We start from the raw sequence: 22,086 nt of genomic DNA, 5'->3' as shown, positions 1-22,086 counted from the left end.
CAGTGTTTATCCCACACAGGGTGATTTGACTGTAGGCCCTAAAGTTTAATTTTGGTCCCATCCAACAAGACGCTTGTGGTAAATGTTAAACTTTTCATGATTTCCTTACATCATGGGCTTTTTCTTGTCACAATTCTATTATAGAAAACACATTTAGGAAGTGCATGAATATTAGCTATCGTTTCACTTGAGCTGTGGACCACTGCGGCTCTTCCAGAGTTACCATGGGACTCTTTGCTGCTTCTCTGGGAAATGGTCCTCTTGCCTAGTCTGTCAGTTTAGATGAACGGCCATGTCTTGGTGGGTTTGCAGTTGTGTCACACTCTTTCCATTTTCAGAGTATGGATTGAATAGTTCTCTGTGAGAGGTTCGAAGCTTGGGATTTAAATACCTAACCCTGCTTTAAATTTCATCACAGTTATCTCTGACCTGTCTGGTGTGTTCCTTGGTCTTCATGGGGCTGTGTTCACTAATGTTCTCTAACAAACCTTTGAGGCCTTCACAGAACAGATGTTTTTATAGTGGGAACCAATTATAAATAGATAGGCTCCGTTTTACTAATTACGTGTCTTCAAAAGACACGTAATTAGTGTCTTTTGTGTCTTCGTGTCTTCTAGACGCACCCAAGGGCCGGAGGGGTTCTGGTTTGGGGACCAGTGGATTTCATCTCTTATTTTTGCGGATGACGTGGTCCTGCTGGCCCCCTCTAGCCAAGACCTACAGCATGTGCTGTGGCGGTTCGCAGCCGAGTGTGAAGCGGCTGGGATGAGGATCAGCTCCTCCAAGTCCGAGGCCATGGTACTCGACCGGAAAAGGGTGGCTTGTCCTCTTCAGGTTGGAGGAGGGTTCCTGCCTCAAGTGGAGGAGTTTAAGTATCTCGGGGTCTTGTTCACGAGTGAGGGAAGAATGGAGCGGGAGATCGACAGACGGATCGGTGCGGCTGCCACAGTAATGGTGGCGCTGTGCCGGTCCGTTGTGGTGAAGAAAGAGCTGAGCCGAAAAGCAAAGCTCTCAATTTACCGGTCGGTCTACGTTCCTACCCTCATCTATGGCCATGAACTTTGGGTCATGACCGAAAGAACGAGATCCCGGATACAAGCGGCTGAAATGAGCTTCCTCCGTAGGGTGGCCGGGCACTCCCTTAGAGATAGGGTGAGGAGCTCGGCCATCCGGGAGGGGCTCGGAGTAGAGCCGCTGCTCCTACACCTCGAGAGGAGCCAGTTGAGGTGGCTCGGGCATCTATACCGGATGCCTCCTGGACGCCTTCCTCGGGAGGTGTTGCAGGCACGTCCCACCGGGAGGAGGCCCAGGGGACGGCCCAGGACACGCTGGAGGGACTATGTCTCTCGGCTGGCCTGGGAACGCCTTGGGCTCCCCCTGGAGGAGGTGTCTGGAGAGAGGGACGTCTGGGCGTCTCTGCTGAGTCTGCTGCCCCCGCGACCCAGTCCCGGATAAGCGGAAGACGACAAGTACGAGTACGAGTGTCTTCAAAAGGCAATTTTTGGCTCTGGATTTTATTCCAGCGTATCAGGTTGAAGAAGGCTGAATAAAAAAGCACATCACACTTTCCATATTTTTATTTGTAGAAAACCTTCACTTTCCCTTTATTTTACAATTATTGTTTGTATTTATCTAAACAAAAATCCAAAAAGTACTTGTTTGCAATGTAACAAAATGTAAGTTAAAGAAGCATGAATAATTTGGTACAATATAAAAAAATAAGTATTAACAGTTACAATTACATATAAAACTATTTATTTCTTAGTTTTAAAATATTGAGCATTATGCTGCAATTGAAACAAAAGTATTGTGATAAAGATTACTAATGCTAAGTACTTGTCTCTGTTGTTATAGCCCTGAGTTACTGTGTATTTATGGTGCAAACTGAAAGGCAAGTGTCAGCATGCTATGTTTTCTCTAAAAGCACTCCTAAGGGCCAGGCCCTTGGATGTGAGGCTGCATTGGTCTCAAACGGGCACTCTTGACTGCCAGGCCAGGAGGTCAATATGCAAATGTTCACCCCTTAATAAAAGGAGCAGAGCAAATCAATTTTCTCACATTACTCTCTCTGCCCATAATGTGCACACCCATATAACGTGTAGTGTGTTCATGTGAATTTTAAATTTAGCCTGAATAGCAGAGGCAGCTGTATTTCACCTAAACTCACGTGTTGGCACAAACACAGACACAATACCTTGTTTGCATTTCAGAAACATTAACTGGTCTGGTGTTTTCTGTTTCAAGTACTTTTCTTTAAGTCAACTGTAAATATCCAGTAAATACAGCACCAGCATCATTACAATTTCATCACTATTTTAATTCAAATGTTACTGGCAGCCCACTCTCATCCACCACAAGTCTGGCAGATAAAATTCAGTTTCTCAGTCTCTAGCAAACCAACCCACTGCTGCCTCCCAGTGGCCTCAATGGCACCACTCACACCACACTCATATGCCCCTTCTGGTCCTTCTTCTGGCCTCCAGTTCTGGTAACAGCCGGCAATCGAGCTTGTCCAGAACCAGAATTTAAAGTTACAAGTGTAGCGTAAGCCAAGCCACACATGAGGGGATGTGGAGCCCTTTGCCCTCTCAGCCACTTTGTCCTGAATGTCTTCATTGGTAATCTGAACCAGGTCAATGTAATGCTCCCTGCAGAAGCTCAATGCAGCAATCCATGTCATATTTTCCTGGATTAGTATCAGGCGGTTGTCTGAAAAACAAGAAATTTTGAATTAAATTTAAGCAAAATAAACACAAATGCACATGAGTTAATGAAAACATTCTTGAATACAAACTGCTGACAGTTGATAGTGGAGTTGGTGATTTGGTTGTGGTTTGGGCAGACTTTTCCTCCTGATCTGTTAATGTAGAAACACTGTTCGTTTCTACTTTCACAGTAGTGTTTTGAGTCAGTTGTGTTGGTGTCATTTCTGTGTTGTTGAGCTTAGTGCTTATAGGATGTAAAACAGCCTCTGTGGTATTAAACGTGTTTGGTCCAGTGGCTGTTGATGGTGCTGGTGTGGTACCATTGTCAGGTGGTGGTGTTGATGTTGTTTTCATTTCTGTATTTGTATTATTAAGATTACTGGTTATGGGATGAAAAACAACCTCAGTGGTGTTAGATGTAGTCAATGCAGTGACGGTTGATGACGATAATGTGGTAACATTTTGGGATGATTGTGTTGGTGTCATTGTTGGTATGTTTGTGCCTGAATCAGTGCTGATGGTATATGAAACAACCTCAGTGGTGTTAGATGTAGCCAGTCCAGTGATAGTTGGTAGTGCTTGGGTGGTATTATTTTCGTGCAGTGGTGTTGGTGTTGGCATTTCTGTTCTTGTTCTGTTAATCTCAGTGGTTATGAGATTTACAACAAACTCTGTGGTGTTGGGTGTTGTCAGTCCAGTGGCAGTAGTTGGTTCTGGGTTGGTGACATTTTGGGGCAGTTTTTTTGCTGTCACTGTTGGCATTTGAGTAATTGTTTTGTTGGACTCAGTACTGATGGGATGTGAAACAACCTCAGTGGTGTTAGATGTAATCAGTCCAGTGGTGGTTGGTAGAACGTGGGTGGTATTATTTCGGTGCAGTGATGTTGTTGTCATTGTTGACATTTCTGTACTTGTAGTGTTAAACTCAGGTCTGATGGGATTTACAACAAACTCTGTGGTGTTGGGTGTTGTCAGTCTAGTGGCAGTAGTTGGTTCTGGGTTGGTGACATTTTGGGGCAGTTTTTTTGCTGTCACTGTTGGCATTTGAGTAATTGTTTTGTTGGACTCAGTGCTGATGGGATGTGAAGCAACCTCAGTGGTGTTAGATGTAATCAGTCCAGTGGTGGTTGGTAGAACGTGGGTGGTATTATTTTGGTGCAGTGATGTTGTTGTCATTGTTGGCATTTCTGTACTTGTAGTGTTAAACTCAGGTCTGATGGGATTTACAACAAACTCTGTGGTGTTGGGTGTTGTCAGTCCAGTGGCAGTAGTTGGTGCTGGGTAGGTGACATTTTGGGGCGGTTGTGTTGCTGTCACTGTTGCCATTTGTGTCATTGTTTTGTCTGGCTCATTACTGATGGGATGTGAAACATATTTAGTGGTATTAGATGTAGTCACTCCAATGAGAGGTGATGGTGCTGGGGTGGTTACATTCTGGAAAAGTTGTATTGGTGTCATTGTTGACATTTCTGTTCTTGTACTGTTACGCTCAGTGGTTATGGGATATGAAACAACCTGTGTGGTGTTGGATGTTGTCAGTCCAGTGACAGTTGCTGGTTCTGGGTTGGTGACATTTTGGGGCAGTTTTTTGCTGTCACTGTTGGCATTTGAGTAATTTTTTTGTTGGACTCGGTGCTGATGGGATGTGAAACAACCTCAGTTTTGTTAGATGTAATCAGTCCAGTGGTGGTTGGTAGAACGTGAGAGGTATTATTTCGGTGCAGTGATGTTGTTGTCATTGTTGGCATTTCTGTACTTGTAGTGTTAAACTCAGGTCTGATGGGATTTACAACAAACTCTGTGGTGTTGGGCGTTGTCAGTCCAGTGGCAGTAGTTGGTGCTGGGTTGGTGACATTTTGGGGCAGTTGTGTTGCTGTCACTGTTGGTATTTGTGTCATTGTTTTGTGTGGCTCATTACTGATGGGATGTGAAACATCTTTAGTGGTATTAGATGTAGTCACTCTAGTGACAGCTGATGGTGCTGGGGTGGTAACATTCTGGAACAGTTGTATTGGTGTCATTGTTGACATTTCTGTTCTTGTACTGTTAAGCTCAGCGGTTATGGGATATGAAACAACCTCTGTGGTGTTGGATGTTATCAGTGCAGTGGAAGTCATTGGTTCTGGGTTGGTGACATTTTGGGGCAGTTGTGTTGCTGTCACTGTTGGCATTTGAGTAATTGTTTTGTTGGGCTCAGTGCTGATGGGATGTGAAACAACCTCACTTTTGTTAGATGTAATCAGTCCAGTGGTGGTTGGTAGAACGTGAGAGGTATTATTCCGATGCAGTGATGTTGTTGTCATTGTTGGCATTTCTGTACTTGTAGTGTTAAACTCAGGTCTGATGGGATTTACAACAAACTCTGTGGTGTTGGGCGTTGTCAGTCCAGTGGCAGTAGTTGGTGCTGGGTTGGTGACATTTTGGGATGGTTGTATTGGTGTCATTGTTGACATTTCTGTTCTTGTACTGTTAAGCTCAGAGGTTAAGGGATATGAAACAACCTCTGTGGTGTTGGATGTCATCAGTCCAGTGACAGTAGTTGGTGTTGGGTCTGTGACATTTTGGGGCAGTTTTGTTGCTGTCACTGCTGGCATTTGAGTAATTGTTTTGTTGGGCTCAGTGCTGATGGGATGTGAAACAACCTCAGTGGTATTAGATGTAGTGAATCCAGTGACAGCTGATGGTGCTGGGGTAGTAACATTTTGGGACGTTTGTATTGGTGTCATTGTTGGCATTTCTGTTGTACTGGTAAGCTCAGTGGTTATGGCATATGAAACAACCTCTGTGGTAATGGATGTTGTCAGTGGAGTGACAGTGGTTGGTTCTGGGTTGGTGACATTTTGGGGTCGTAGTGTTGCTGGTGTAATCAGTCCAATGATAGTTGGTAGAACTTGGGTGGAATTATTTCGGTCCAGTGATGTTGTTGTCATTGTTGGCATTTTTGTACTTGTAGTGTTAAACTTAGTACTGATGGTACGTGAAGCAACGCCAGTGGGGTTAGATGCAGTCAGTCCAGTGATAGCTGGTGGTGCTATAGTGGTAACATTAGTAATCTGTTGTCCAGTGGTAAACAAAGTGGAATTAAAGGTTGCTGCGTCTGCTTGAGATGAATTAGATGGAGGAGTTGTCAGATTAGGTGATGAACAGTCTGTTGTAATGCTCTGATGTGTAGTTTGTGAACTGGTAGTTTCTAGATCTGTTGCTGCAAAGTTTTGAACAGATAGATATATGATGTAGATTTTTTTTTATTTGTGTAAGATTAAAAAACAGTTCTGCTGAACTTCAGCTGATTTTAAATGATAGCTTTGCTAACAAAGAAAACAATCAGTAACTGAGAAATAACTTACCATTACAACAAATGAAACTGAGTGTGTTATTGCAGTTCTGACTGGACCACTTTCCCAGATTTGTTAAGTCAGCGGCAACACAGCCTCGATTGTCACTATAGCTGGGTTCACTGGCATTCCAAAACCGGAACGATGAGTTACTATCATCCGACCACATCCAGGGATCTTTGAAGAGTCCAATCCATACATCTTCAGATGCGGACATGTTCCTGATTGCTTTATTTTCTTCTGCTGAGTCTATAATAACAAGATCAGATGATAGGCCCCAGCAATGACTGCGAGCATCCCTCCATGATTTTTTATACTGAACGAAGATGTGATTCCTGGCATCCCCGCTGCCTGGAAAATTAAAGAAGAACTGTATACTGTTGTTCAGAATGTGTTATGTACTCCTCTCTCATGTCCAGGTACATCTCGATAACTTGGAACATAATTTTAAACTTACTTTATTTGAGTACAGCACTTCAAAAAAGTAAAACCTATATATAATAATGATCCATTACACGCAGTTAAATATTCAATTCTGATGATTATGAATAACAGCTAAAGACATTAGGACAGAAAAAAAGAGATGTTTAATACAGTGAAATTATGTAATTGTTAGACAATCAGGTGGAAGACTTGTTAACTTGACAGCTGTCCAGCAGACAGTCATTGACTCTCTCCACAAGGAGGTTAAGTGTCAAAAGATCACTGATAAAGAAAGCTGAGTGTTAACAGAGTGCATAGTAATGGAAAGCAGAGTAGAAGGAAAAGGTATGGTAGAAAAAGGTGTGCAAGCAACCACGATAACAGCAGCCTTGAGAGGATGATGAAGCAATGCTATTTAAGAGTTTGTGGGAGATTCACAAGGTGTGGACTGAAGTTGGAGTCAGTGTTTCATAGCCACCACACACAGATGTATCCAGGACAAGGGCCACAATTGACATTTCTCATATTTCACACACCTGAACCACAGACTATGTAACAAGGGTCTTACTTGGGGTGAGGAGAAAAAAGGACAGAACTGTTACTAAGTGGTCCAAAGTCCTCTTTTTAAATGACTGGTATTTTGCTTTTCATTTGAAAAATTAAGGTCCCAAAGTCTGGACAAAAAGTGCAGACAAATAATTCAAGTCATTTGACGTCTAGTGTGAAGTTTGCACAGCCAGTGATGATCTGGGGAACCAAGAGATCTACTGGAGTTTGTCCATTGTGTTTCATCAATTCCAAAGTCGGTGCAACCAACGATCAGAACATTTAGAGCGTTCATGTTTCCCTCTGCTAAAAATCTTTATGGAGATGGTGATTTCATTTTACAGCAGAACTTGGTACCTGCCCACACTGCCAAAACTTGCTTAATGACCATGATATCACTGTGCTTGATAGGCCAGCAAACTCACCTGACTTAAACCCCATAGAGAATCAATAGAGTATTGTCAAGATGAAGAAGAGAGACAACAGATACTATAATGAAGACGAGCCACTGTTATAAAACCTGGCCTTCTTTAACCTCCCAGTAGATCCACAGCCTGATTGCCTCCATGTCACACCACAATGATGTAGTAATTCATCCAAAAGAAGCCCTGAACAAGTACTAAGCAGAAATACTGTACAGTAAATTGGAGTACTTTTCAGAGGTTTTATTGGTCTTATAAAACATTCAACTTTTCTGAAACACAGAATTTTGGTTTTTCTTTAGCTGTAAGCTATCAACATCATAATAAACAAACTCTTGAAATACTTCACTATGATCTTAATGAATCTAATAGCTATAGGATTTTTTTTAAATTGAGTTATGAAATTAGATTTACTGATATTCTAATTTATTGAGATATGCATTTACCATTCTTTCACCTACCTTGGCAAACAAAGCTCTTTGGAATTCCACAGTCATTTTCAACCCATGTTCCATTGTGATCCATTGCTGCACACACTTCTGTTTTATTATTCTTTGGTTCTCCGATCCTCCAGTTTAAAAAGCTTGTTCCTTGATTAGACGCAGTCCAGTGCCAAATCCGCTGTTCTCCAAGCTCCAGCCCTATCCAAACGCGGTCAGCTGATTTTAAAACTAAATCAATCATGGCATTAATTTCTGCTAACTTGTAAAATTTGCATAAATCGGTATACATCCCTCTGCAGTAGCTCTTTGCCTCTTTGTACTTCTTCTTAGAGGTAACTAGCTGAAAGGGTGAAGATTCCAGTGGGGATGTGAAAATCACTGTAAAGTTTAAACACTGACTTTTAATACAAGCAACAAATATAAAAATTGTATAATTTCTACCTTTATAACATTGCTATTAAAAAAACTTTGCATCACCAAGACTGCTACTTTATACTCATATCCTAAATAACCATACATTTTCTATCAGGAAAACAAAATACAGAAAGTATTATGTTTAGTACTAACCTGAGGCAAAAATTAAAAAAAGAGGTAAAGTCCTTCTTGTTATCAGCCATATTTCAGTCATGATAAAAGTTACCTTGAAAAAAAGGGTAAACAAATACTGTTTAATGTAATGACCATTTGCTGCTCTTAACAGAAAGTTCTGGCAGTTTTAAGCAGCAACGTGTCAATACCAAGAATGCCACCTGGGCTGTAAGGATATACTTCCCCAGGAATTACTTGAAGCAAAGTTGTTTATCAAGTTCAACACTCTCTTAGACATACAGTGGTATGTGGTTTGTTGAGATGAAGTAACACCTACTTAGATGTTGTCAAATCACCAGCTAAAATGAACATGTTAACAGATTAGAATAAATGAAAACATTTTAATGTAATGTTTCACATTTGGGACTAATTTGTGTTCAGGAATGAAAAGCTGCTGTCAGGCATTTAAAACTGAAGCAATGTTAATTAAAGTAGTTTTTAAACCTTTTTAAGGGACCCCAAATTAGATACTTTGGGTGTGTGGAAAAATTCTATGAACAAAACAAGTGTTGTAAGAACAAGTTGTTCAATATGTGCAATTTCTCAAGGTGAGAAAATACATTACAGCTACTATAAAGGTGTGGCAGTTGTAAAAACTTGTTCAGGTTGACTACAGTCTGAACAGTGAGTCATAAACAGAATAACCAATAGCAGCACATTGTTTCTGTTTGAAATTACTGCTTTGTAACAATCCGCCACACCATAACCACAACACTCAAATGCTTTCTTTTATCTGTTAATGAAACTTTTATCTCAGTCTGTTGCTGTAGTAAGCCATTTAGATCACCCTAAATGCCATTTGATGTTAACTAAGACTGGAAAATAGTTTACTTAAAACAACAACAAAATATTTAAAAGGGAATTAGGTTTTCGTTTTCGATGGTTTCTCTCGTTTTTGAATAAATAATAAAATCTGAAGCGTGGATAAACATCATAGGTGTCATATGACAGCGCTGTTGTGGGTGGTCCCATAAGACATTTTGGCTCTGCTGGATGATGGCTCAGAGCCAACATGGCCTGTAAACAACAACAGCGTCAAAGTAAAGTTAACCGAATCTGATTGTCGGCGTGACTTCTAGCTCTTGTTTAGATTAGAAGAGATAACACGGGTTGGATTTTTCAACAATGGTTCGAAAGTGTGTATGGTATGTAACTCCAAACGCAAAACAACCATTAGCTAAATGTGCCAGCACCACTTTATATGCATATGGCTAACGCTACTAGCTGCGGTAGCTAGGTTAGCTTGCTAACTTGCCAGCTTCCCCTATAAATGCTCGAGTTGGGTAGGTTTGGCTTCATAGTTTAGCGTATCGTGAAATCTCTGTTTGATTTAAATTTGCATGTTTTAACTTTGACGCATAGGGGTTTTGAAAATATTAAGAGCAAACTCAAGCTAAGCTAATGCTAGCTGAAGGTGTCTGGTTGCCAGGCTTGCTAGCAGTTACGGTTTTACAACCAAATAGTCGTTAATAAAATCAACCGAGATTATGCATTTATTAGTTTGTAATTTGATACAACAAGGTTTGGGAAACGCGTATATGAGTTTTCCTTTTAATATGCATTGTTTTCAGTTTTGTGACGTATTTCATCGGGCGGCGTTAATGTTATTGCGTTTGTACAGCAGCGGTTAGAAAATGTGAAATACTGTCGACTAATAAAGCGAACTAACACTACATTGATTAAATATATACTATCTTTAAAATATGTGTTTCAAAGGCCAATGCCACATACTTGATCAGACAAATGAGTAACAAATCCGTCATCGTGCAATTTAACACGTCTTGGTTTCAGCTGTAGATTTGGAACTGGCGGATACGCGATTATCTCTGATATATTGAACTATTAAAGTAGCATTTGTGAGGTACGAAAAAATTGTATGTAAAATCAAACGAATGTGACTGGAAGGGACAACAAAGTAATTATCAAATTCTATCAGGATGATGTGTATATATTGAGAATTAAGACAGCTATACCATTTTTATGGGGTAATTTATGTCCCCCAATTTACACGAATATCTCTGAAAATGAATCTAAAAAATATCGGATTTTATATTTTCCAGAAGTTTTTGTATAGTCATTGTCTAAAAAGGCCATTTTTGTTTCTATTGAATATATTTTTACAATTTAAAATGGTGACAAAGTATTTAAAGTAGGGCTGGGTATTGTGGCCAATTTCCTGAATCGATTCGGTTCGATTCTTAAGGTTCTGAATCGATTAATTTCAATTTGATCCAATCTGCTCTTAAATATAGAAAATGGCTTACCTGTGTTATAAAATACAAATGTACTTAAATCTTTCTCTTCACCATAGAAAACACAAAGTGCAGACTTGTAAATTGGACGATTTCAACTTGAACCCCATTTCTCTATGGTTCGCTCAACAAATCAGCGATAGTAGTGCTGTGGCTACTATAAAAAAAGTTGGAATCTCCTCCCTTATCCTAAAGGCCCGCGGAAAATTACCTGGTAACGTTAGTGAGTCCCTCAGTTTCTTTTGTTTTGCCCCGGAAAACGCTTTGTCGAATGTTAATGTTAGCAAAGCGTGATACCTTGTCAAGTGATTCCTGACGTTTGTAGTATTTCGACAGTAACTGACTTCCGCTTGGCAGATCTTGCAAATCACTTTGATTTTATCCAGCGAATTGTCTTTTGTTGTTTTAAATGTGAAATTGTTCCAGATGTTAGACTTTAGTTGGGTCGCTGAGCACAACGTTACCTGCATTGGCCATTTTGTTTATGCAGACATTTGTCCTTGGGCGTCAACCTGACGTCATGCACAAGACTATTTAAAAATCAATCTCATGCCATATGTATCGATAATGCAAAATTTCAGTGGAATCGATCCAAAATCGATTAAATCGGCTCCCTTCTCAAAGAAAACATTGCAGAATTCTTTCCAACTTTTGACGTTATCCAAATCTGTTGGGCTAGGTCAGCATGTGCTAACATATCCAATCAATTTCTAGCATTTAGGTAGGGCAGGTTGATTTAAAAAAAAAATTTTAAATACATTTTTCAGGTATATTAAACAGTTTTGGCAGATGAAATCTCCAGCTTTGTTGGTAGCAGGAAAAAAAACTAAAGATGATATTACGGATGTGTTTATCTTCTCATCAGAAACTGTTAAAGCTGCAAAATACATGAAACGTTAGTTTAGAGTGGAGGGCGGAACCAGTAGAGTAAACACCAATCAAATCATTAGAGACAAAACAGGAGCCACAGACTGGCTTATAATAACTACTATTTGTACCTCAGTATTTTTTTTTACAATAAGGTATCAAAGCACTGTTTGCTGAGAGAAGCTGCAACATTTTCACACTGTCCTGTAGGTATTGATCTAAACTGCTACTTTTTGAGATTAAAATCTTTGTACAATGAAAGGCTTTCAACTACTCTCTGGTGGTTTTAAATCACAGCATCAGTTTACTAACCATAAATGTTTATTTTAAATAAGATCTACACACTGTCTTTGCACCGCTGATGGAATTCTCTTGTGTCTATCTCAGATATACATCCTGAAGACGGGACGTCGTTTTCTTCAGCGGGTAGCTTGTGAGCCATGTCTGCACAGCAACCTAACAGCTCAGCCTCCAACAGCCCTACCAACTTCATAGGCTCTCCTTTTTCAGTGATAAGTCCCTCTCTCAACTCTCCAGTGGCATCTCCCTCTCTGGGTTTCGGACCCATCAGCAGCAATCAGGTATCTGTTAGGTAGCTGTAACAATAATTATACTCATTTGGGCCTCAACATTTTTGTATTGTTAAGTCTCACAGTTGTTATAGAGGGCCCTGGTTCAGTCTTACCCTTTTTTGAGTCTCACCCATCCATTGGTATTTCACAACCCCCTACTTCCATTTCATAGAAAACAATCTCCTACATCTTGTTTTATACAAGTTTGAAATTACTGTATTTTTATTGATTGTGTTTCTGATCCCCGTCTGGGCTCGTTGACTCCTACAAAATGTAAAAGATCATGACCTACTCACATTAAAGAAACTATAAATAATCTCCTCTTATTATGTATAATGTTTGTGTCACAAAACCACATTTCCTAATCTTAAAGTAAGCCATAAGAAACTACTTCAGGTAATCGGCTGTCAAAGCGGGCGTGAGACCCCTCCAAAATGGGTACAAATTGACACCATGATTGGCATAAAATGTTCTATGGTTGATGACTCCTTTCGGCGCCCCAAAAAATAGGGGACAAAAAAAGATCAAAGCTGCTCAAATGTTAACTGACAAATGGCCTAAAATGACCAGCACCAATTGAAGAGTAGAAGTGTTACTTTACACTTCTCAAAAATTATGCATTGTCAAAAGTAATTTCTTTTACTTCAATTTTTTACAGTGCAAGGATTAAAATACAATTCTAGTCTGTAGTTGATCAGTTGTCAAGACTTGGTCTTTAACCAATGATGTTATTTTGTATCCAGATTTCATCTTCAGCACCAATATCAGGGATGCATTCAGTCAGCAGCTCAGAAGATATTAAGCCTCCATTTGGCCTGAGGCCCATGCAAGCTCACAGCCCAGGAATAATGATGTCTCAGAAACGACTGTGTGTGATCTGCGGTGACCGTTCCTCTGGTGAGTGGACCGTTGAAAGGCAGCATTGGTTGTCTGTTTAGTTGTTGACTAAAATAATCAAAAATGTTCATGGAGCTGTTGACTTCCCTCCCTTGTTATGTTTGATCAGCTAAAGTTTCATTGACCTGTTTAATTTTTAGGCAAACACTATGGAGTGTACAGCTGTGAGGGCTGCAAAGGTTTCTTTAAGCGAACTGTGCGGAAAGACCTGAGCTACACCTGCAGGGATAACAAGGAGTGCCTGGTGGACAAACGCCAGCGCAACCGCTGCCAGTACTGCCGCTACCAGAAGTGCCTGGCCATGGGGATGAAGAGAGAAGGTATGCAAGGAGAAGTGTCATATGAAACTATTACACCCAGTAATGGTTTTTGTAATGTGGTAAATTAAGGCTGTTATTACAGTTATTGAAATAGTTAAAGTAGTTTTGAATTGGCATTATAGTTCTTGGTGAGAGAGGTTATTGGCTTGGACAGAGATGGATTTATTGGGCCTGGGGGTAAATAACTAACGCCTCTTTGTCTCTTTCCTCCACTTTCTCCAATTCTACCCTTTCCCCATCTGTCAATAGCGGTAAATCCTATAAAGTGGAAAAACAAGGATGGAAAAGATGAGGGATGGATGAGTATGTTGTATAAATTTTAAAGATACTGTATCTCAAACCTACCTCAACATTTATCATCGAAGAAATGCTATAAGCAGGTTAGGCTCATGTGTGACTTTGTGCTATGGAGTGAAAATGAGAGGACTTGGCTGCTTAGTGGTAACAGACAGCTCTATCTGTGCTCATCTTGGGAAAGTGTATAAAAATCCGATCTGTGTCGGCAAATTGAATAATATAGTTGTTCACATTTTGGTGAAAACTGTTTAGGCCTGCTGGAAGAATCCCAAAGCATGTCTTTCAAGCCTTGCATGCATGTCCAAGCTCATTTAAATGAGGTTTCATATTGAGGACCACAGTAGTCTGTTTGCTGGGTGTCACTTTTTATTATTGGCAGCGCTTAGTAATATCAAGAGATGTGCTACAGGGTCTGGGCAAAGAGAAGTTGGAATATTTAGCAATAGATCAAAAACATTTAGTTTCACCCTTCTTTTGAGTTGTGATTCTATTTCCCTCCCTTGAAGTTTTAACAAACAAAATGCAACTATCTATGCTTTTGCAATCATGCTGGGCATATCCAAGTAAAAAATATTACAGTTTCATGACATTTAGACAGAAATGTGAAGCAGAAATCTATAACACTATCTAATTGATTATATTGTATTCAGTTCAGCTGTATTCGATTTCATAAATGTCTTTAAGTAGTTTATGAGAGTTAGTAAGATTATCTGTAACACCTATAGTTTTTTAGCTGCAGAGACTTGGGAATCAGCTTAGAAGAAATTAAAACTCATGTCTTAATTTCTAAGGTAGGGAGCATGTAGCCTGTTACTTGTCCAAAATGCTGAACCTAACTCGCCAACTGTAGTTTTGAAACAGGCAGAGCACAGTACCAGGTGAGGGAGGTGAGTAGTGCAAACCTTTGGTTCCTGTAGCGCTTTCTCCGAAATCTCAATAAAAGGACTTCAAACTGTAGAAATTGAATGATGAAACTGTTTTGCAGTTTTGAAATCATAACATAAAAGCAGTATGCCTTAATACCTGTTACCATCCCATGCCTTGTCGAGATAAACATACCGAATCTGTCACCCAAAAAGCATTATAGGGTTATTGCGTTTCCTGGAGAACATTTCTGGGCCTCCAAGTAGAAACTCACCCTAAAATCTTTAGACATAAAGTAATTCAACTTCTATTTAAAGCTTCTGTTCAGACCTGTGTACTATTAAGATAATCTTCAATCTTCTTTGTAATAAAGAAAAATAAGATGTTGCACCAGGATTGAATTGATCAAACATCCTATGATTTTTTATTTTTTTTTTAAACAACCAAATATTAGAATAAAGTCACCGCCTGCAATTAACTTAACAAATAGACAAGAGCCTTTATTGGAAAACTATTGCCTTGAAAATCTCATTTCTTCTGGTGGTAAGTAATTACAGTCATCTGGTTGTCATGGAAGTGATTATCTGTGGGTGGAGTATAACTAGTCCACACCCACAAGAATATCTTCATTTGTAGGTTTGCTTATTTTTGTTGACCCAGTTAAGTATCTAGGAATAATGCCGCCCTGCATGACTTGGCATGAACGTAAGGCATTTTCTTTCGTGACTAACAGCAATTTCTGGAGTATCTGTGGAGAAAGACATTTGTGATGTTCTGTTTAGGTTCTCGCTCCCGGTATTATTATTATTAGTAAGTGATGTTTGGCTGGAGAGAAGAACACAAGACAAGTCTTTTTTGGGGTTCTGTCGAAATCCATCCATTTCTCCTTTTTCCCCAAAATCCATCTTCTCTTGTTCAGGGTTGTCTCAGCTGTCAACAGGCAAGAGGCAAAGTATAGCATGAGATTTATCTCACTAAACTTTAATGAATTTATGGTATGTGGCTTCCATCTGTGAGCTGTTTTGATCTGTGGCTAAAAATTGCAATTGGGTAGTGGTAGTTTTTGACATGACTATCATCGATCAGAGAGTATCAAAAGAAAAATGTTCGATCTGTGGCCGATTGATTGGTACATCTCTACTGTTGACTAAATGGTTGTACAGTAATGGTAAAGAAAGAGGCATGAAAAGAGGAGGCAAAACCTTCAAGCCAATGCAGATTATTCCAGAGTTTCTGCTGGGTTTTACATTTAATTATCTCAATTTTAGGCCATTTAAAGGCCTTAAGTTTTGGCAAAAAGTGGATTAGGTTTGTAGTTTCTTTGATTCGTTTAGTGACTTTTTTTCTATCTTTTGTAGGGGGGGACATTTGTTGAAAGGAATTTATAACAGAATTGGGTTCTTAACACTGGCTTCTCATTCGTTTGGGAGTTGAAATCAAAATGTTTGTGTTACCCTTTTCTTCCGCCTGATGTGTTACCATGGTTGTCTTTAACAAGATTAGATTTAAAAACCATGTCATGTTCATCTTAAATTTAAATAAAAGTCTTTAAAACCTCTTAAAGTGCCTGTGACATTGATTTTTTTATGATAAATCCCTGGCAAGTAAACTGACTGCTGCTACAAAGGCTGACAACACAGACGTTAGCAAAGAATCTGATGTTTCTTTAGATATATTTCAGTCTCTATCACAGAGAGACACAGCAGAGTCTGGAGAAGAAAGTCAGCTGTCATCAGATGGCAGAGCACAAGTGTCACAACGTGCAGACGGCCGTCCAATTCTCTATTTTTGCCGGACGCCGGAGCACAGCTAGAGTCGATATGCATGAATCTTACTGCACCACCAGGGAACAGAACAAGCACAACATCCGGATTTTCAAAATAATTCACTGAAGACGGACTAGATCTTGCAATATCAGTAAATACACATATATTTATATATACACGTGTATATATTAGCAGTTGTTAACATTAGATCAATTATATCAGTTCCTGGGTTAACTAAGGTATTATAAACCGAGCAATTAAGCATTAAATGTTAAGCAACAAATATAGCTTCACTGTACTCACCTAGCCTTGTAGAATAAAACTTTGGACTTGCTACCGCATTTAGCACTGGCTTTTATTGCACGATCTTCGTATGGTCCTTGGAGCTCCTCCGGGCTATGCAGCGGACCGGGCTGGACCGGAGCAGATACAGTGTAAATCCAGGGTTACAGTAAATCTGGCACTGAGTGAAACAACCGGAGGCGAAGTGAGCAGCATGGAGCAGCAGCAGCAGACACAAGGGATGATTCAACATCTGAAGACACTACCTGGTGTCATTTTTTTAAACTTTATGTTCGAATCTTTAGAGAATCATTTATTTATATATATTGTATACGCGTGTAATTTATCTTATTTCAATAATGATTTCAGATTATTATTATTAATAATAAATATAATAAGATTATAAATAATAATAAAAATAATAATTCTGATTTTCAATTCTTGACAATAACTGCTGATATCTAAACGTACTTTTGCAAGAAGGGGGTATTCTTACCTGCTGAGCCTTGATCTGTTTAGCAACAGCAGCAACAACCTTTTCTTTGGTGATCTTTTCCCATCAGATGCACTGACCAGCGTGGCTATAGCAGCTGCTTTATCATTCTCCTTCGTCTGTCAGATATCCCGACCTCTGACATCATTTCTCTTGTGAATTCAGCGGTTTTTTTTGTTCGAAGCAGTTTGCAGAATAGTCCTCTGATCACAACTGGCTGTGCTTGGCGGGACCAGCCCATCTGTCCCTCCTCAGTTTTAGAGCCCTGTTCCTCTTCACGTCAGGAAAGTAGTGCAGACTAACAGCTGCTGCTGTAGTATTGCTGCCACCACCAGCAATGCACTGTTTCACCATATTAACGCTGTTTTTAACGCAACTCGGCTTCTACCTGAACCGTTTATCATTGACGCTCACACAGTGAATGACCAGAGATTTCAGCTTAGACGTCATTTCCGGGCGACTTTGGACTTGCAAATTTAACATAGAAATATGCTTATTTTGTGTCACAGTTGTCTTTTATCACATCTTTAATCCTGATATAATGTCACTTACTGCCCAGTGTCTTCAAAATTGAGATGTTTTCTTTTCATTTCTGCATTTGTGGAAAAAGCGTGTCACAGGCACTTTAAATTTCAGACTTTCTGTTAACCATTCTGTAAAAGCAGGATAATGATGCAGCTTGAAAGAAAATGACCATTGATGCAGGATTAAAAGCCAGTGACTGTAAATGTCCCTTAAATTTCCCTGTGTACATTTTGGTTGTGTTTCTCTGTGTTGTCTCTGCTGCAGCGGTTCAGGAGGAGCGTCAAAGGAACAGAGAGCGCGAAGGAGAACTGGAGTTCAGTTCTGGAGTGAATGACGAGATGCCTGTGGAGAAGATCTTGGAAGCGGAAATGGCCGTAGATATGCGGGTGGACCTTCACTCCGATGGAGGGTCTGCAGGAAACTCTGTGAGTTTTAGGAACAATGCGGTGAATGCATTTTAGTGATTTTTTTTTTTTCTCTCCTTATTTTTCTAAAGTGTTTTTAAAATCTGCTTTATTTGCTTGACACGTAACTAGGAAATAATGGTAATGTCTTCTTTGTTTTGTAGCCCCATGATGCTGTTTCTAACATCTGCCAAACTGCAGACAAGCAGTTGTTTGCATTGGTGGAATGGGCAAAGAGAATCCCTCATTTCTCCGAGCTGCCCCTTGATGATCAGGTCATACTCCTGCGTGCAGGTATGAACAGCCACTAGCAAACTGAAATTGCGTTCCACACATTCAGCATCTGTTGTAGAGAAGGCATCTCTTACTTCTGAATAGAGTTCTTCATTAATAAATAGTATTTACCTCAGCTGCGTCTTGTGTTTGTGTTTAATTTATTAGGGTGGAATGAGCTTCTGATTGCCTCGTTCTCCCATCGCTCCATTCCTCTGAAGGATGGAGCTCTTCTGGCATCCGAACTGCAGCGTGACAGCGCACACGTGGCTGGAGTTGGTGCTATTTTCGATAGGTACATTTACATGAGCAGAATGCTTAGGCACAGATTAAAACTAATATAAGTAGTTGAAATTTTGGCTTAAATGTCTTTCCACTTTACTAATGTTTGGCTTGACCACCCTTAGTCTGGATTAAATAATTCTTTTTGTCTGGTATTGTTTTTTTAATGCATGATAGGATTCCTACACACTCTTAAAAAGTATGAAATTTGATATGAGAAAATCAGGGCATCAGTGAATATCTATGGTATTTTATAATTTTATATGTTACAAAAATGATGAAAACATGTCAAACTCAAATCATAGGTGGCAACCTTTAGATGCGTCTCTGCAGGACTCTGACTTCATTAGGTAATTAAACCATGTGATGCAGGTGTGTTGGACCAGGTACACACCTAAAACTTATAGAACACCAGCCATCGAGGACTGGAAAAAGACCACCCCCACTCTAGACCAATTTAAATCACAGTTTTAAACTGGGCCTGTGGTTCTTTGACTTAGTCTGATTTTGATTCCAGATGTCCTCTTTTTTTCTTTTTTACTTTTCCTAATAAAATAATGTTATCACTGAGCACATTCGGTGATTAAAAACAGACAAAACATTATGTAACGCAGTATAATCCAGAAGATTTGAGAAGTATAATAGATCTGATCTAAATTTCTTTAATGTTTGGCAGTGAAACGTACCGGTAATTAAACCCAACTAGGTAAATGTTTTGTACTCAAAGCTCCAGCATGTTACAAAAACCGTCAAAATAAGTGAAAAGGTATATGACTAAATGATGAATAAATGAGTCAGACTATTCCCCAGCACATCCCATAAATTGTCTTTGGTTTAAACTCTGTGGTAGTCATTTTTTGTTTTGTTTCAGTCTGTTGAGTCTGTCTCGTTTTTTTTATTTTCTTCACTATTTGAGTATGGATGTTTTGCTTCCCAGTTATGAATCTCTGTAGTTTGTTTTTGTTGTTAAAGCCCAATAATTTAATTTCTTCTCAAATGCAGTTTTTCCTCAAGCAGGCTTCCACATTGTTTATTTGGAATGCGCAAGTAGTCTCTGCATAAATTGTTGCTAGCTCAAACTTAATAATAGTTTAAGTACTTTTCCAACAGAAACCTCTTATGTGTTTGCTTATTTAGGTCCAGGTGTTGACTTCTTTTGGCCAGGCATTGTTTAATTGTTTGTATTTTCTCTAATGAATCTACACATTCCAGGGAGAGTGTCCAGAGTGCAGAAGTTGGTGCCATATTTGACAGGTACTTTTAGTTTTCTAATGATAATTTTTGAGTTCATAATTTTAGAGTACAATTTTGTAGTTATTTCACACATTTTTCTTTCTAAACTACAGGGTTCTTACTGAGCTTGTTAACAAAATGAGAGATATGCAAATGGACAAAGCAGAGCTGGGCTGTCTCCGGGCTATTGTCCTGTTTAACCCAGGTATTTTGAGAATACATGACCATTATAAGATTATATGATTTATATTAAAAGTAGAGGTGAGATCACTTTGTGTGTAGCTTTAGAACAGATTCCTACTATTGTTTTAAAGCAAAGAATGTAGAACTAAACCTTAACTCAAGGAAATCTAAATGCATCATATTTAATGACAAAGTGAAGGCTCAGATTAAAACAGAGCATCTTTGCTGTTCACCCTTTTGGGTATCAGCTGACAGTTTTGCTCTCTCTCGCTATCATGCAGCCAGATATAAATGCAGACATGTCTTGACAGATCATTGAAAATACAGTTTCCTTTTAAATAGGTTGTCCTGGGTAGAGTTTTTCTTCCCTTAGAAACCCTTGTGTCCACATCAGAAAGTGTTGCCAGCCTTTAGATTAGTTGTGTTCCCTTCCGCCAGCCCAGTGAGCTCAGATCAGGTTTGAATTTGCCTGGTTCCAGTCACCAGCAGATTTTTGGCTCATCTTGTATAGATTTTTTTTTTTACCTTACATCAGTTGAAATGTAATGTTGTAATTATGCTCCCAATAATTTTTTTTCTGTTTATTAATTGTTTTTGTTTTTTTCCCTCCTGCTAGATGCTAAAGGGCTCTCAAGTACAAGTGAGGTGGAGCTCCTTAGAGAAAAAGTCTATGCATCACTGGAGGCTTACTGCAAGCAGAAGTATCCAGAGCAGCAGGGAAGGTAAAAGTCTTCTACTTTAAACTTCTTTTTTTGGTGAATTATTTATTTATTTATTTCTCTGAGCAAAAACAAATAAAAATGTTTACCCTGTAGGTTTGCTAAGCTTCTTCTTCGACTTCCGGCGCTGCGATCCATTGGCTTGAAATGCTTGGAGCATCTTTTTTTCTTCAAGCTGATCGGGGACACGCCTATCGACACCTTCCTCATGGAAATGCTTGAAGCCCCCCATCAGTTGTCTTAGATAGGTGTTGTGTACTGTGGATTTTGGATAGCTGGAGCCTGGGGAGGCGGGTGTGGGACTGGAGTGGCACTTTAAGTTCTTTTTACGATTTGTCAGTTTGTCTCACTGCTGTCTGCGTTACACCTTAGTGCAGCACAGATTTGCTCTTTAGACCAAACCCAAGGCTTGGCATGATCTTCTAGCTGGTGCTATGTGTTGTCATAACTTCATGAGTAAAACTATGGTAAACACATGAATATTTTTAAGCAAAAAATATTTACATATTTCTCTCAGAGGCTATAATTTGGGTACTCATTTTTATAAGACTTTTTAAGGACATAAACTCATCTCTAATGCCTTTCTTTTTCATTCAAGAAGGATGCATCCTGAATTATGCTTTTAAATTTTTATTTTAAATTAGATCAAATAGTGCATCAGGGTATCTAGAAGCTCTGAATTGATTCAACAGAACCTAAGCCCTGAGATTAACACGAGGTTGAAATGATCCCAAAATTAAGTCTGCATCTCACATACAGGTCCTTCTCAAAATATTAGCATATTGTGATAAAGTTCATTATTTTCCATAATGTCATGATGAAAATTTAACATTCATATATTTTAGATTCATTGCACACTAACTGAAATATTTCAGGTCTTTTATTGTCTTAATACGGATGATTTTGGCATACAGCTCATGAAAACCCAAAATTCCTATCTCACATAATTAGCATATCATTAAAAGGGTCTCTAAACGAGCTATGAACCTAATCATCTGAATCAACGAGTTAACTCTAAACACCTGCAGAAGATTCCTGAGGCCTTTAAAACTCCCAGCCTGGTTCATCACTCAAAACCCCAATCATGGATAAGACTGACGACCTGACTGCTGTCCAGAAGGCCACTATTGACACCCTCAAGCAAGAGGGTAAGACACAGAAAGAAATTTCTGAACGAATAGGCTGTTCCCAGAGTGCTGTATCAAGGTACCTCAGTGGGAAGTCTGTGGGAAGGAAAAAGTGTGGCAGAAAACGCTGCACAACGAGAAGAGGTGACCGGACCCTGAGGAAGATTGTGGAGAAGGGCCGATTCCAGACTTTGGGGGACCTGCGGAAGCAGTGGACTGAGTCTGGAGTAGAAACATCCAGAGCCACCGTGCACAGGCGTGTGCATGA

The 22,086-nt window shown here is 39.5% G+C and overlaps 2 protein-coding genes across 4 annotated transcripts; one reads left to right on the top strand and one right to left on the bottom strand.

Moving 5' to 3' along the window:
- Nucleotides 1-1,562: 1,562 nt before the first annotated feature.
- On the bottom strand, nt 1,563-8,588 carry LOC124866002 (macrophage mannose receptor 1). 2 transcript variants are annotated; one of them, XM_047361571.1, is made up of 4 exons: nt 8,442-8,588; nt 7,893-8,252; nt 6,053-6,391; nt 1,563-2,709 (listed from the first exon to the last, which is right to left on the bottom strand). In XM_047361571.1, the coding sequence occupies exons 1-4, from the start codon at nt 8,500-8,502 to the stop codon at nt 2,345-2,347; spliced, it is 1,125 nt and encodes a 374-aa protein (XP_047217527.1). In that variant the 5' UTR covers nt 8,503-8,588; the 3' UTR covers nt 1,563-2,344. The 2 variants fall into 2 exon arrangements, with proteins under 2 accessions (XP_047217527.1, XP_047217526.1); XM_047361570.1 differs by lacking the exon at nt 1,563-2,709 and adding an exon at nt 3,228-5,907.
- An 841-nt stretch (nt 8,589-9,429) lies between these two features.
- Nucleotides 9,430-21,207, top strand: rxrbb (retinoid x receptor, beta b). 2 transcript variants are annotated; one of them, XM_047361747.1, is made up of 12 exons: nt 9,430-9,607; nt 11,969-12,162; nt 12,897-13,050; nt 13,191-13,370; nt 13,620-13,673; nt 17,862-18,022; nt 18,166-18,295; nt 18,443-18,569; nt 19,769-19,810; nt 19,903-19,994; nt 20,589-20,694; nt 20,788-21,207. In XM_047361747.1, the coding sequence occupies exons 2-12, from the start codon at nt 12,022-12,024 to the stop codon at nt 20,933-20,935; spliced, it is 1,335 nt and encodes a 444-aa protein (XP_047217703.1). In that variant the 5' UTR covers nt 9,430-9,607; nt 11,969-12,021; the 3' UTR covers nt 20,936-21,207. The 2 variants fall into 2 exon arrangements, with proteins under 2 accessions (XP_047217703.1, XP_047217704.1); XM_047361748.1 differs by lacking the exon at nt 13,620-13,673 and having other exon boundaries at nt 9,431-9,607.
- The last annotated feature ends 879 nt before the right edge of the window (nt 21,208-22,086 follow it).

Source organism: Girardinichthys multiradiatus, chromosome 3 (assembly GCF_021462225.1).
Source record: "Girardinichthys multiradiatus isolate DD_20200921_A chromosome 3, DD_fGirMul_XY1, whole genome shotgun sequence".
Taxonomy (NCBI): Eukaryota; Metazoa; Chordata; class Actinopteri; order Cyprinodontiformes; family Goodeidae; genus Girardinichthys; species Girardinichthys multiradiatus.
This window is presented reverse-complemented; position numbering and strand designations above follow the sequence as displayed.